At 39.8% G+C, this 15537-nt stretch overlaps 1 protein-coding gene across 1 annotated transcript; it reads right to left on the bottom strand.

The window, feature by feature from the left end:
• Nucleotides 1–5014: 5014 nt before the first annotated feature.
• On the bottom strand, nucleotides 5015–9990 carry LOC145428215 (uncharacterized). Its single transcript, XM_080300088.1, has 7 exons — nucleotides 9813–9990; nucleotides 9134–9213; nucleotides 8986–9009; nucleotides 8502–8755; nucleotides 7378–7494; nucleotides 7182–7303; nucleotides 5015–7090 (listed from the first exon to the last, which is right to left on the bottom strand). The coding sequence occupies exons 1-7, from the start codon at nucleotides 9876–9878 to the stop codon at nucleotides 7016–7018; spliced, it is 738 nt and encodes a 245-aa protein (XP_080156214.1). The 5' UTR covers nucleotides 9879–9990; the 3' UTR covers nucleotides 5015–7015.
• Nucleotides 9991–15537: the final 5547 nt, after the last annotated feature.

Genomic DNA, 15537 nt, shown 5'->3' with positions numbered 1-15537 from the left:
ATATCCCAGACTTCATAGCGCGGCGGTGGTTTGGATAATTTTGCCGAAAAAAAACGGCGGAAGCGGAGCGGACGAAGAGTAAACTTCCAGAAGTAAGTACTGAATATTATGTCACTTATTTATGCGCAAATGTTTTTATAATGAAGAACATTAAAACATTACTGTTGGCAACATGTCGGGAAAGTTATGTGACATTAGCGACGTTTGTACTAACTTGGTTTTAAAGCCTTCACTTCAAAATATTCGCCGTTCAATAGCTGACTTTAATCTTACAGAGAATGTGATGATTTTATGCGTAATTAAAGTCAGTCATGTCAGTCAGCTGACGGTTCACTCCTTAAGCTGAAAGAAAGATGCTTTAATCACAGGAGTCACACATGTGTCCACTGTACCATCTGGGAACTCTTCTTGTTTAGCACTCGTAATGACACAAACACTAAATCCTCCTTCTCTGGTGCTGTTTTGTAGCAGTGTGTACACCTGAGACTGTCACCTGTCTGCAGGCCCGGCCCTAACCAATCTGGCGCCCTAGGCAAGATTTTAGGTGGCGCCCCCCTACATCGGCAGTGTAGTGTATGTACTCACAAGAAACCGAATAGCTTTGTCTTTGACCTTTTTTTTTTTACTTAAAGAAAGCAAATTCACAATCAGAATAATTAACAAGATAAAAAAAGATATGAATAAATAAATGAATACAAAAAATAAAAAATGAATATATGAAATACAATAAATTTTACATACATAAACACAATAAAACGTGTCAACAAGTTGGATAAAATAAATTAAAAATACAATATAAATAAGGCAACAGGAAGACCGCTTGATGCTGCTGCATCATGGCTGGGTTGTGCTGCTGATGCTGCATCACTGGTGGGTTGTGCTGCTGAAGTGGAGGCAGCAGCGGTAGATGTGGTAGATGGTCCAGGGGTGGGATTTAGAAACTTCAACAGTGCATCTGAAGAGAGGAGTATGTGACACCACTGAGTATTAAAGTCTAATAATAAAAACATATGATTCCAGGAATAAAATGAAATGATATAATATAAATGAAAAACCAAAGAGATATATGTATGATGTTAACTGATATGCAGATTAGATTAGATTCAATTTATTGTCGTCATTACAGTGAAATGCTGAATAGCAGAATGCAAAGTAACAGTATAATATCATATGAGAATGTTATGTTATGATTATCTTTGACCGAATCACAGCAGTGCTCATATTAAAAAACAGCATTCCCTCTCATGTGATATTGCTTAATTAACATTAATGATGTGCACTTTAACAACTAGGCTTACAACTATAATATATACAGGGGTGGAAAAGTGACTATTACCTGCAGGGTAAACGTTAGCTAACCAGAAGGCAATAACAATGTAAACAAAAAACACCTGCTTAAAAGATGAATACAAATGAGGAATGGTGGGAAAGGTGGGAGTACTGTAATTACCTAACGTTACATTATTATTTTCCATAACAATTTAGCCCCCTCCACAATATTAACTGACGTTAAAACAGTTAACTAGCTATTTATTGATTAGCAATTAGCGAATCATGTAACATTAGCTTAATCCTAAAAATTTAGGTTACTATCACATTCAGACAAATAATTTCATGTAGGCTAACGTTACCTACCTCTGTCTTTTTCTCGTTTCTCCTCCTCTTCTTCTCTCTTTTTTCTTCCCTGGGCACCTGACAGTTTTGGCCTTTTTGACATCTTGTGTTGATTTTTTGATGTGGTGACGTCCAAAAGGAACCATGATACGGGAAGGGAGGGGGCGCACCGTGCGGGGAGGGGGGGCATAATGTTGTAACAAATAATGTTTCTATTAAATAAGCTTTACTTTGCATTTTAATTAACGTGGGATTATTTTTTGTATTTAGAAATAATAGTACCAACTTTTTCTTTTTTTTTTCAACATTTATGGCACTGGCGTGGCGCCCCCTGATGGACGGCGCCCTTAGCATTTGCCTATACGGCCTATGCCACGGGCCGGCCCTGCCTGTCTGTCCTGCACTCTCTCTCTGTTTCTTTCTCTCTGATTGTGGAATAAAAGTATGAACATGTATTTATAAGTCACACTTGTGTTTGAATCCTGCAGCTTATCACACATTTGATTTCTATGTGTGACACCTGCAAGTGTCCAGAGTGAGGACAGACTGAGGGACCCACTGCATTACATCATCTGTGAGGCTTTGCACCCCTGATGATCCACCAGGACAATCTCAGCAGTATGTGAGGAAGAGGAGGAGGAAGAGCCAGCAGCAGCTGACAGATGGAGAGAATAGACAGACTGTTCCCTGTTTGTGAAGGACTGCTAGAAAAGTTTAAAATAACTAATTGTCTGTCCTGAATCAGTCTTATTAGGTAATGTTCAAATAATTTTATCATTCCAGTGTTTCCAGTGTGGGAGAAAGTACTCAGGGCCTTCAGGTTACACACTATGAAAGGCAGCAACAAGTTCAATGTTCAGAAACCTAAAGTATGTATCAGCAGCAGAATGGAGGTAAAAATAAATGTTTGTTTCAGTTCTATGAAGCTTTGAGTATTTTGGATCAGTAGCACTGCTGTGTTTGTTGCATCATATTGCTGTAATTGTTTATATGCTTTATATATTCTGAGCTAAGTTGATCTATAGTGTTACATCATATTCTATAAGGATGTTATGTGTTTGTATACTTTCTGCCCAGTTTGACCCATTTAGCAGACGTCAGCCTGTTTAAAGCTCTGATATCTATTCTGTATGACTTAAAGCAGTTATGACATGGTCTGATTTTCTCACCCAATAAAGGAATATTTCATGTATCAGTCTACTCTTCATTTTATCAGAAACATATATATACTATTATATATTGTACATATATTTATTAGTTTCAGATGTAGCCATTCTTGTATTTTGCTTGTTTACATTATTGTATTTTGCACAACTCTGTTGCTTGTGAAGCTCGCACACAAGAATTTCACTCACATGTGCTGTACCAATGTACCTGCACATGTGATGTGACAATAAAAGTGATTTGATTTGAAACAGCTCACAGCTTGTACATTTTCTTTTTACAAATGTATGTAAGCATTTGAGCCAAATTTAGTAATGCCAACATACTGAAGGAACAACATTTGTCTCTTATATATGATACACCTATGCACTGTCAATATACATTTTGAACCAGCTGCAGATGTCAGAGTAACAACTGACTGACCCCCACATAAAGTGCGTTACAGTTAGGGTTGCCAACTCCCTGAAAAATAAATAAGGGACACCTCGTGGCCAGGGCCGGGCGACCCAATTGTCTTCACCCTTCCCAGTGTGGTGAATTTTCTAGCTCTTTTTTTGTGTGTGAAATTATTTTTTTAACCATTTGACTTGAATTTGATTTAAGTAGATGTGTATTCTTTGTGATATGAACACATGTGAAATAGTGATGGGTCGTTCGCGAACGAAATGGCTCTTAGAGCCGGCTCTTTGACGTGAACGACGCGAGCCGGCTCCTTATCGCGAGCCGTCACGTGGGTTTTTTTTTTTTTTCTTTCTCTCAGCCTCTCTCTCGCACTTTTTTTCCGCTTCACTCTGCACGCGAGCCTTGTGCTTTACGCTGGGCAGAGGGGGGAGGGGCGGTAGTTACACTCAGTAGCACAGGAACAGAGCCAGAGAGAGAGAAAGAGAGGCAGGGACAACAACATTAGAAAGGTATAGTAATCATCCACAACTATTTTCGGTTGCAGATGATAAAGGATTGAGAAAGTTTGTTCATGCAGGTCCATATGACAGAGAATATGCATGTTCTTTTAGTTTTCATATTATAATTTATATTTAATTGTGTTGTGGTTTGCAGTGTTTTGTGTTCTTTTCACTTTAAATTTGTGAAAGGAAAAAGCTGAAAATTTAAATAGTTAAAAGTTGAAATGTGAATAGTTGATTTTTGTATTATATGATTTATTTATTACATTTTATGTGGAGTGAATAAATAAAAGTATATTTACGGTGGCCCCTAGAGACAAAGCACATACAAACTTCAAATCACGTACGAACTCTGAAGCATGTACAAACTCCAAAACACGTAAAAACACGTACAAACTCCAAAACACGTAAAAACTCCAAAAACACGTAAAAACACGTACAAACTCCGAAGCACGTAAAAACTCAGAAGCACATAAAAACTCAAAACACGTACAAAAGACAACAGAAGTGCTCCAGGATGCTGGGCGCAGTGTTGAGCCTTTGTTATCTTGTGGCTACACAAGCCAGCAAGTACCAACGACCGGATTTGGTGTGTGGTAATAACAGGTAAATGAACTTTTTTTTAAATTATTTGAATATATATATGAGTGCCTGTGTATAAATACACAAACAATACACACATGCTTTCAATTGTGTCATTTAAGTGATCTAGTAGCTCTGCTTTGGAAGTTCAGTTCATGCTAGAAATGTGTTTTGGAGTTTGTACGTGTTTTGTCTCTAGGGGCCACCGCATATATTTATATATAAACATATATAAATAAAACCACTTGTTTTTACGTTAGTAATTCCTTTTGTGCATAATTTTATATTATTGTTAATAATAAATTAATTAAAGCAACAAAACAACCTGAAGAGCCGGTTTGGAGCCGAAAGAGCCGGCTCTTTTTAGTGAGCCGAACCGAAAGAGCCGGATCTCTAAAAAGAGCCGGAAATCCCATCACTAGAGAGCAGGAAAAAGCAAAAAGGAAACGCCAGTGCACGTCTCCCCGCCCCCCAAGCGAGGCACTGAAACAGCCGGCCAGAGAGGGCTTGAAAAAAAAGGACATTTATCATTTCTTCTTCAGACACCTTTTTTTCCCCATTGTTTTTACAAAGTACACATTAAGCTTCTTCTGCAATGACACACTAATTACACATGCAAACCTACCTATTTCTTTCTTCATTGGAAACAATTACACTTTATGGAAAGTGCTTTCAATAAAACACAAAACAAAAGTACCTTTTCTTTTACTTTTTTTATTCAACATCTCTTCACATGTACTTAGCAAGAGTGAGTACATACAGCCCTGGTTTGACAACCACACTGGGGCACATATTCACCAAAACACAGCACACCTTGACAATCTTATCAAGCAGTGCTGTCTTCATCCTCACATGATATGAGTAATCGGATTGGCATTGTAGAAAAATGACACGCGAAGCTGTCAAACACTCTATTTAAAAACTATTAAAATAAGATATTTCTGCTGATGAATACACTGAGCTGGGTTATAGTGCTGTGGCTTATGTTGAAATCTGCTGTGCTGTAGGGGAACAGGCTGTGTTGTCTTGTTGTGTGCATGTTTGAGTTGTGTTTCTTTTGAGATGGTATATTTTTTTCTTAACAGAAACAGACTGTGTCCAGGGTGAGAAGGGTCAGCTGTGATCTGAGCTGCACGCCCCAGTGTCCTGGAGGTGTACAGGTCCTGCAGAGATGGGAGTTTGCAGCCAATCACCTTCTCAGCAGAGCGCACAACGGTTGCCCGGGGCGGCATCGTGGTGGGGGGCGGCATCACGGGCATCGGCGAAAAAAAAAAAAAAAAAAATTGCTCGTACTCATGCTGCCCCGACATCAGCCGGCGCATATTGGGAATGGTACAGGCACCGATCGGTTTTCTATCGCCCATTTGCTGGGAGTAAGGGCGCCCTCCGTTTGCGAGGTGCGCCTGCTGCTTCGCAAAATAAACACTGAAGCAGTTTCACAAAACTTAGCGAGCAGTTTGCTGACTGTAGCATGGGAGATGGGTGGTCTCGTAGGGTGTCTTGCATTGAAATCTGCTGCAATGACCCGGTTACTGCGTTCACCAGATATCAACACAATTTCGATCCGCTCCTAACATGTTAACCTCTTCGACATATCAATGGCTGTGAACAAAGAGAAACTTGTAAATAACTCATGAAAGGATAACCAAGCACACCATTGGGCAGAGAGAGTGTTCGCCCGTGGCGCCAAACAGGCTAGGACCGCCACTGTCCCTGATAGTGGCTCCAGCGTACCACACGGTGATGGAGTTGAGGATGGACTCGATGATTGCAGTGTAGAATTGCATCATCGCCCGTGTTGGCAGGTTGAATTTCTTCAGCTCCCTCAGGAAGTACATCCTCTGCTATGGCATCATGGCCTTGGACTCATTTTTACAACTTTTTAATAGGAAAAAAAGATTAATTTTAATTAAAAAATGTTTTGACATTTGTGAAAATGGAATTTTTCCTGTATTCATTTTTTTTACATTTGTTTTGGTTTTTATTGCCTTTTGAGTCAAAAGTCTCCAGAGGCAGATGCTTGGTTTCCTGGTATTTCAAGACATTAATGCAATGGAAAGGGATTTAAAAAAAGAAAGAAAGAAAGGAAACAGTGGAAAGTGAATCTCACATGAAGCGGAGGAGCTCAGAGTTCTCTCACTAGTCTAAATATCTTCAGAAGTGAGTGCAGATAGTAGTGGGAACATTTACTCAAGTACTTAAAATACATAAAGTCTGTGTTTCAGGTAGGTGTTTCCATGTTATACTAGATTCTGCTATTGTCATGGTTGGCTGTGTGGCAGGCGAGCAGAAGCGGTGGACGCAAAAATGCAGGACTCTTGGAGACGGGAATAAACTGAAAACGCAGCTTTATTGCTGGAAGAATGACTGACAAAATAAAACTTACAAAAGGAAAACAAGACTCTAAAGCGAGGTGCTGGAGGACTGGACATTACAAACACACAGCAGGTTGAAGGTACGACGCGACAGGGAGCCCAGGAAAACACAGGGCTTAAATACACAGGGGAGTAATTAGGGAATGGGCGTGCGGGAGGGAGGGAGACACAGCTGGGAGAAATCAGGCTAACGAGACGGGAGAGGTAAAACTGAACACACTGACATAAGACATGAACTTTCAAAGTAAAACAGGAAATAAGAAACAAATCACAAAACCGCAAACATATCCACAGTCATCCAGGACACACATACACACACATATACATATATATACACTCTGCACAGTTATGTGTTAAAAATACAGTAGATCAGGTCCATCAGTCAGAAACGGAGCCTGGAGACGTCTGAGACAAAGCTTTTGTAGCTCTTTGTCGACGTTCCTCATAATATTTCTAAAAAAAGGGAAAAGTGAGAAAACAAACATCGTTAGGCCAACAGTGTGATTTTGTGTGCTGAATCGTGTATATGTATGTGCGTGCGTACCTGCAGGTTGTCGTAGTGTTTCTGGCTGCAGCAGTGGAGTTCCTTGGCGGTCTTCTCATTCAGGCAGAAAACAGAGCAGATGTTACAGAAAAATCCTGATTTAGGGACCACAAACTCCTGACCTGCAGAGAAGCAGAAACAGGAAGATTAGACAAGTATTAACAACACATTTGAATTTAGAGTGTGTGTGTCTGACCGATGGGGCTGTTAGGGTTGAACTGAGGCAGTCTGAAATCTGCTACAACACACGGAGACTGAGAGCGAGATGGCTTTGCCTCAGCTCCGACAAGCTCCCTCCTGCGTTTAGCCACAACTGAAAATGAAAAGAGCGACACGTTAATCATCAACGAATCTGCTACAGGAGCCACTGGGTTTATAACATATTTAAACATTCAATTATAACTCAATAATAATTGAACAAATGATTTCGATTTACTTGAAAAGCTGAAACGTTCATCGGCCACTTTATTAGGTACACCTGTTTGACTGCTCATTAATGCGACTCTCTAATCAGCCAATCACATGGCAGCAACTTAGTGATTTAGGTATGTAGACATGGTCAGGTGACCTGCTGAAATTCAAACTGAGCATCAGAATGAAGAAGAAAAATAATTTAAGTCACTTAAACGTGGCATGTTTGCTGAGCTTAGCATTTCAAAAACTGCTGATGTGCTGGGATTTTCCCACAGAAGCATCTCTAGGGTTTACATAAAACCGTCTGAAACAGAAAATATCCAGTGAGTGGCAGTTCCCTGGAGGAAATGCATTTTTGAGTTTAGAGGAGAATGAAATAACTGCTTCACGCTGACCGGAAGGCCAGAGCAAGCCAAACAACCACTTATTACAATGCACAAGAGCATCTCTGAACGCACAGCACATCCAACACTGAAGCAGATGAGCTACAGCAGCAGAAGACCACACTGGGTTCGACTTCTCTAAGCTAAGAACGCAAAACTGAGGGTACAATTCACACAGGCTCAGCAACGCTGTAAAATAAAAACGCTGCCTGGTCTGTTGAATCTCAGTTTCTGCTGTGACATTAGGATGGTAGGGTCAGAAATCTTGGATCCATCCTGCCTTGTATCAAAATCTCAGGCTGGTGATGGTGTGGGACATAGTCATCGCACCAACGGAGCATTTCTTAAACACCACATATATAAAATATATTACTACCACCAGGCTGAATGTCTGTAGCACAGTGAGGAGCACAAATATGAGATCAGAGCCACAAAATATCACAACTTGTCTTTTTATATTCACTTTACTGTGTTTTGGCTGTCAGAGCGGTGTATTTTGCTGATTTAAAGCAGCTCTTTGTACCTTTAATGTCGGCCATGCTCCATCCATCATTCTCCTCTCCCTCCTGTGTCTCGTCATCAGGACACTTGGGCTCTGGCTGCTGTCCAGCAGGGGCGGCTGCAGCATCGGGCTGGGTCCCTGCTTCCTCCTCGGTCCTCTGGCTCTCCGCCTGGCAGTCACCTTTGGTCACTGCATCAGTCGATTCTGCGGTCTTCTTGGTTTTCATTTTGAGGTTGTCACCAGAGTCTTGCAGACGCTGTTTCAGGCTCTTCAAACTGAATTTGAAAGCAAAGATGCCAGTAGGTTACCACGAAAAGAGGTTTGTTGTCACAAAATGTTCATGTGAAATAAGAAATTCCATTTCAAATTCCTAATCTAGAGTTGCTTATATCTAAATCACATGCTGCTCTTTTTGCATCTTTGGGAACTGTTTACTACAGACGACCTTGAGGAGCGTATGGTATATTTGACTCTGCCACTAAAGCTGAAAAAGAAAGATACTCACGACTCAATACGTCCAGCTTTACTGCTATGAAGAGGAGAGAAAGAAGCACAAGGTCAGACAGACATGAAGACACTTTAAAGAAAATGAAGAAACACAGTGTAAAATAAATTTCCTCTTTTTCTCACTTCTGATCGTGGGACACACTTACCAAGCAGATAAATAGTCCTTGGTGACTTTGCTCTCCATCACCTGTGTTAATCCACCAGGTTCGGCCATCTCAATGCATATCTGAGAGAACAGAACGGATATTTGAGCAACACAGTGGTACTCAATGGGTGTGCTACAGGCACGATTTGTATTGTACAGGGCGATAAAGAATTTGTCCTGGCGAGTTTCTTTACTGCCCTGTACGATAGTACAAGGCAAAGAAAAAAAAATCTTGGAGTTTTAAACTTGCAAATGGGAAATAAGTGCAAACATATTTCTATACTTTTGCAAAGTTTTGATTGAACAATAAAACCACTGAGCAAGAAACACTAAAAGAATAACTTAGCGCTGCCTCAAACTGCAGGGATCTCCCCTGCTCGATGGGCCAGGACAAAAGGCTGAACAGGTCATAAGATTACTACTTGGTTGAGAACTTGGTGCATTTCAGGCAGTCCTTCTTCACCAGTGTTTGCAAAGGCATGTGTAATTCAGATTGCCTGCCGCAGGGACTGTCTGTACATGGAATATTTAAACTTGCTCAACTCGTGTTAAAAAACCACAAAGTCTCCTTCAGACTCATTTAAAATGTTTCTCAATATGAAAAGAACAGCAGACACCATGACAAGCCTTGCAGCCTTCTGTAAAACATAAAACAGTTGCACGTGTTTATGAAATCGTACCCTGTTGGCAAGCGGCAAGAATCTGACAAAAGCAGCGATGGACGCCACCACTTCCATGATCATCATGACAAGGTCCACATTCACCTCGGAGACCTCCACACTCAGCAGCCGGTCCTCCAGAGACTCCGACTCTGGAACATGCTGAAAAACAACCAGCGTTAAGATCAGGGAGACCCGAGCCTGCTGCTTATTTATTTTTTTTTTTCTTTCTCTCAGCCTCTCTCTCGCACTTTTTTCCCGCTTCACTCTGCACGCGGGCCTTGTGCTTTACGCTGGGCAGAGGGGGGAGGGGCGGTAGTTACACTCAGTAGCACAGGAACAGAGCCAGAGAGAGAGAAAGAGAGGCAGGGACAACAACATTAGAAAGGTATAGTAATCATCCACAACTATTTTCGGTTGCAGATGATAAAGGATTGAGAAAGTTTGTTCATGCAGGCCCATATGACAGAGAATATGCATGTTCTTTTAGTTTTCATATTATAATTTATATTTAATTGTGTTGTGGTTTGCAGTGTTTTGTGTTCTTTTCACTTTAAATTTGTGAAAGGAAAAAGCTGAAAATTTAAATAGTTAAAAGTTGAAATGTGAATAGTTGATTTTTGTATTATATGATTTATTTATTACATTTTATGTGGAGTGAATAAATAAAAGTTTACGGTGGCCCCTAGAGACAAAGCACATACAAACTTCAAATCACGTACGAACTCTGAAGCATGTACAAACTCCAAAACACGTAAAAACACGTACAAACTCCAAAACACGTAAAAACTCCAAAACATGTAAAAACACGTACAAACTCCGAAGCACGTAAAAACTCAGAAGCATGTAAAAACAGAAGCACATAAAAACTCAAAACACGTACAAAAGACAACAGAAGTGCTCCAGGATGCTGGGCGCAGTGTTGAGCCTTTGTTATCTTGTGGCTACACAAGCCAGCAAGTACCAACGACCGGATTTGGTGTGTGGTAATAACAGGTAAATGAACTTTTTTTTTAAATTATTTGAATATATATATGAGTGCCTGTGTATAAATACACAAACAATACACACATGCTTTCAATTGTGTAATTTAAGTGATCTAGTAGCTCTGCTTTGGAAGTTCAGTTCATGCTAGAAATGTGTTTTGGAGTTTGTACGTGTTTTGTCTCTAGGGGCCACCGCATATATTTATATATAAACATATATAAATAAAACCACTTGTTTTTACGTTAGTAATTCCTTTTGTGCATAATTTTATATTATTGTTAATAATAAATTAATTAAAGCAACAAAACAACCTGAAGAGCCGGTTCGGAGCCGAAAGAGCCGGCTCTTTTTAGTGAGCCGAACCGAAAGAGCCGGATCTCTAAAAAGAGCCGGAAATCCCATCACTAGAACAAATACAGACGAAGTAACAATAAATAGTTGATTTGAAATTCATGCATATTTTTAGTTTTTCCATTTCTTATTCAGATATTTATCAATGAGTGACTTATATGTATGTATATATTGTATATATTGTGCTATTCCTTACTTCTTGTATCTGTCTGTGTTACTGTTTGTACTGTAACCAATATATTTCCCCCAGGGATCAATAAAGTACTCTGAGTATTCTCATTCTAGTAATATTAGCCCAGAGAAGGATGATGCTGTGCTCACTCCTTAGAGGAGAAATCTGTTTTGATTGGGATCTGAATAGTTTGAGTGAAACAGGAGCATGCCCCCGATTTAACAGCCCCCGATTGCTCCATTTTCATACCTCACTTGTACCAGGAAGCATGTCTTGTAAAACAATGTGGATTCTGAGCGTCCACTCTCCAACAGTAACTGGATTTTTGAGGTAATCCCTGGCAAAATCGCAGCACGCATCCCAGCTGTTAAAAAACACAAAGGCCTGGAGGGGAAAAATGATGCAGAGGAAACATTCAATATCAATCATTAAATTGAATTCAATTTGCAAATGCAAATTTCTCTGTATCAGCCTGCTGGGTCTACTCCTCACCCTCCTCTGCAGTGATAAAACGATTATTTTGTAGTACAGAGTCTGAACAGTCTGATCAGGGACGTAACGCCACACCAGCTTGGTGACATCCTCCTGTCTGTAGTTTCCTTCTGGCAAACCGGTCAACATGATGGTGGAGAACGTAGAACCTTGAGATTGGGCTTTCTGCAAGACACAAGGTTCAAGAACCAAAGTTTATTCGAAGAGAAACTTTGCGGTACTTTTTAAAAAATATATTATTATTACTGAGCACATAGAGAAGACAAAATGAAACCAAGTTTAGCAGAAAAAAAGAAATGTGGTTTTTGAGGTGAGTATTTGGAAAAATGGACACCTCTTGGTATTTACTCAAGGATTCCTGTTTAACACATGAAACCTGGGTTTATAAGATGCACTCACCTCAATGTCATCAGGTTCACTGACAGTTAAATACTCTAGAAGTGTAAAACAGACACAGTTAGTAACAGTCAACACTTTATATCTGGAGGTTAATTTTAGTTTCCAGCTGTTTCTCTCACCTGGGATTGTGAACCAAGGAGAGACAGTGGGGAACACAAAGGGACTAGTTGTCATTGTGATCCAATATGGTGAAGTGCTGCGTTGTGGGATGGTAATATCTTCTGTTGGGACAGTTGCACCATCAACAGCAACCTCGCTGTCTGGCAAAGCTTTGTCTGGCAATCTTGGTGCTGCACAAGCAAAAATAAGTTTTGTTAAAAGTTTTGTGGGGGAAAGAAAAGGAAAAACGAGTGGTGCAAAACAGGTTTTTAATGTTTACAATGATCCAGTAATATCAATGTTTTGACTTTTATTTGAACTTTAAGCACCTTTACAGATACCCAAGGTATCATAGACATCAGAAAAACAACGATTAGTGGGTTAGATCAAATGCCAGACTGAAAAAGTGCAGTTTAAGTAATGGCTCTGGCTCATGTGTCTGGGGCAGAGACAAGCAGAAGGAAATTGACCACTGATGGAGCAAAGATTTCTGGAGGGGCCAGAAAAGAGGTCAGAGAGATAATAAGGCAAATGAGCATCAAAGGATTTGTGGGAACCAGAATCACAGTGTTAGTGGATAAAAGTTGAGGGAATGTGTCACAATGATTGATTGTGAACAACAATAAATCAGCAGTTTTGTCTGCACTTTATCCACAGCCCAGGGGAGACCTGAAAAATCTATTCATGAGTGTTTCACAAACAGAAAGCGAAAGAAAGGTCTTACCAGATGACCTTCCATTAACTTAACCCATCTTTTTGTTTCCGTTTAAAGCATATTTGTTTAAAATCCCATTTAAAAAACACTTACGCAGTGAGGTACATCCACACTGTGGTATTTTCAGCCTTGACAATTTGTGGCCGGTGGGCCGTTTTAGAAGGCTGTACCAAACGCCAAGGCGATCAGCATCACGAAGAGACTGAAATTCGATAAACACCTGAAACACAAGAAAGAAAATGTATTCTGAACATTTTACCTTCACATTGTAAATGTTAGAAAACAAGTGCTAAGCACACGTGGAAAGAGTGAACTAAGTACAGCTTTATTGTGGAGTTCACTGGATTCAAGAGTCAGAAATCCTGGCTCAATGATGCACTGGAGCCATGCTCAACATGACCCCTGCACTAATGCTGTAATGTGATAAATACTAGTGCGCATGAGCATATGAAGAATTGCTCAGCGAGCAGCTTATCGGCAGTCTCTCTTTACTATCGCTATAGTTTTGCAGTTGTGCTTTCCTCAAGATAAGTAGCATCCAAATCTAGACACATTATCTCTTTTGAAGGATGGATTTATGAAGGTTGGTGCACGTCCTTTAGTTTGGTGTGCAAGCGGTTAATCTGTCAATTTTTCTGTATGGTTAAGATTACACTTACACAAGCACATATCTCACACAGCCTTTCACAGACTTCTAACACATGCACTTGTTGGCATTTATGAGTGTGTTTATACCTTGTTGAGAAGAGGCAGGTAGTTTCTTACACAATCCATTTTTTTCAAAGCTTCTCTGAGATGCCGGGACTCTCCTGGCGAGATGTTCCTGATGTAGATTAATCGTGCTCCATTGTCAGTCACTTGCTGCTTCGAGAAAACCGGGTTAACGTGAAAAAACAACAACCCCACAAACAGTATGACATTCCAAACATTCTTATACTACAGCTCCAAGATCAAGGCCATAAGTTTGCACTTATATTCACACAGCAGGTATGCACCCTGGCAGCTATCTTCATTTTCCAAACAATTTATAATTGCAGCTCTCGCTGTTTTTGATAACACTGGTTGAAAAAGTATTTAAACTAATGTACACACAGTGCCGTGGAAAACGCATTTGGCTCGTTCCCAATTTCCTAATTTTTTGCACAAGTTTCAAATCGTTAAACAAATGTTTAAAAAAAATACAAAATGCATTTTTAAATGAGGATTTAATCTATTCCAGGAAAAGAGTTCTCCAAACCTTTCCTAGCCCTGTGTGAATATCTGAAAAAACGGGTATGTCCCCATTTTTCAAGGTGTTTTGACTTGGATGTGAGTGCTTCCAGTTATGACTTTATACTCTGACCAATAAATCTAAAGGTATTCGAGTGCAGTCTTTGTTTCTGAGATATGTGCGTTACTTACATAGCATAGCCGTTTCATCAGAGACTTATAAAACTCAAGCTGAAAGAAAAAAAACAGTTCAAAATCATTACATCACTTCGGATTCGGTTCGATTTATTTCAGCTTAAAGGTATTTTTTTTCTACAAAAAGAAATATTTTTTACATTTATAATCACACTTTAAATAAACAAGCAGAAACAAATATTTTCAAATAATTGTAATAACATCTGTCACAACAGTAGATTGCATTATCTACACACAGTGCTTACCGGCGTCATTAAAATGTTGCCCTTCTCAACCTGCAGTCGAAGTTTAGACCCACTGAGAATAAAATCGTGATTTTCTGATGCTAGCACGATGTTTTTAGCTGCCACTGCTGTCGGCATGAGGGCAAAAGCCTGAAGGAAAAACAAACAACCAAACACTGATTTTTACTGAATAACCATGAAGACAGGCACTCACAAAATATGTATTAACTAACTAAATGTTAGTTAGGTCGTCTTAGAAAAGAGATTTAGAGCGCCATTAAAATGAAGGTCATAACCCAGCCCAATGCAAACTGGTGCTTACCATGCGTGCCTGTGGTATAACGTAGATCGTGTCGTCGTAATACTCAAATCGGTGTCGAGTGAGCAGACCGGCGATGTCCTCCTCTGCGTAACAGCCATCGTGATACTCTGGCAGGTTGCTTATTAACAGCACCTTGTAATCAAGCGAAACAAGCTGTGCAAACGAAAAGAATTTCAGGATCAGTTCACAATTGCAATGGAAGAAATTCCAGACAGAAATCTGAAAAATGCAAACATTAACTTATAAACCTCACTTTGAGCACTGTCTACCAGAGGTGGGACCAAGTCATTGTTTTGCAAGTCTCAAGTAAGTCTCAAGTCTTTATCCTCAAGTCTCAAGTCAAGTCTCAAGTAATGTCAGGCAAGTCAGAGTCGAGTCTCAAGTCACTGGTGTAAAAGTCCGAGTCAAGTCACAAGTCTGAAACTTTGAATTTCAAGTCCTTTCGAGTCTTTAAAAAAAACAAACGAAAAAATAATGTTGCAGTTATATGCTAAATGTAAATATTAGACCATGTAATTTTAAAATCTGTGTTTTTCTCAACACATGACAAAATAGTGAACTTAGAAAATATACACAAATTG

This window comes from Astatotilapia calliptera, chromosome 1 (assembly GCF_964374335.1).
Source record: "Astatotilapia calliptera chromosome 1, fAstCal68.1, whole genome shotgun sequence".
Taxonomy (NCBI): domain Eukaryota; kingdom Metazoa; phylum Chordata; class Actinopteri; order Cichliformes; family Cichlidae; genus Astatotilapia; species Astatotilapia calliptera.
Note: the sequence above shows the minus strand (reverse complement) of the source record. Positions and strands in the feature narration are given on the sequence as shown.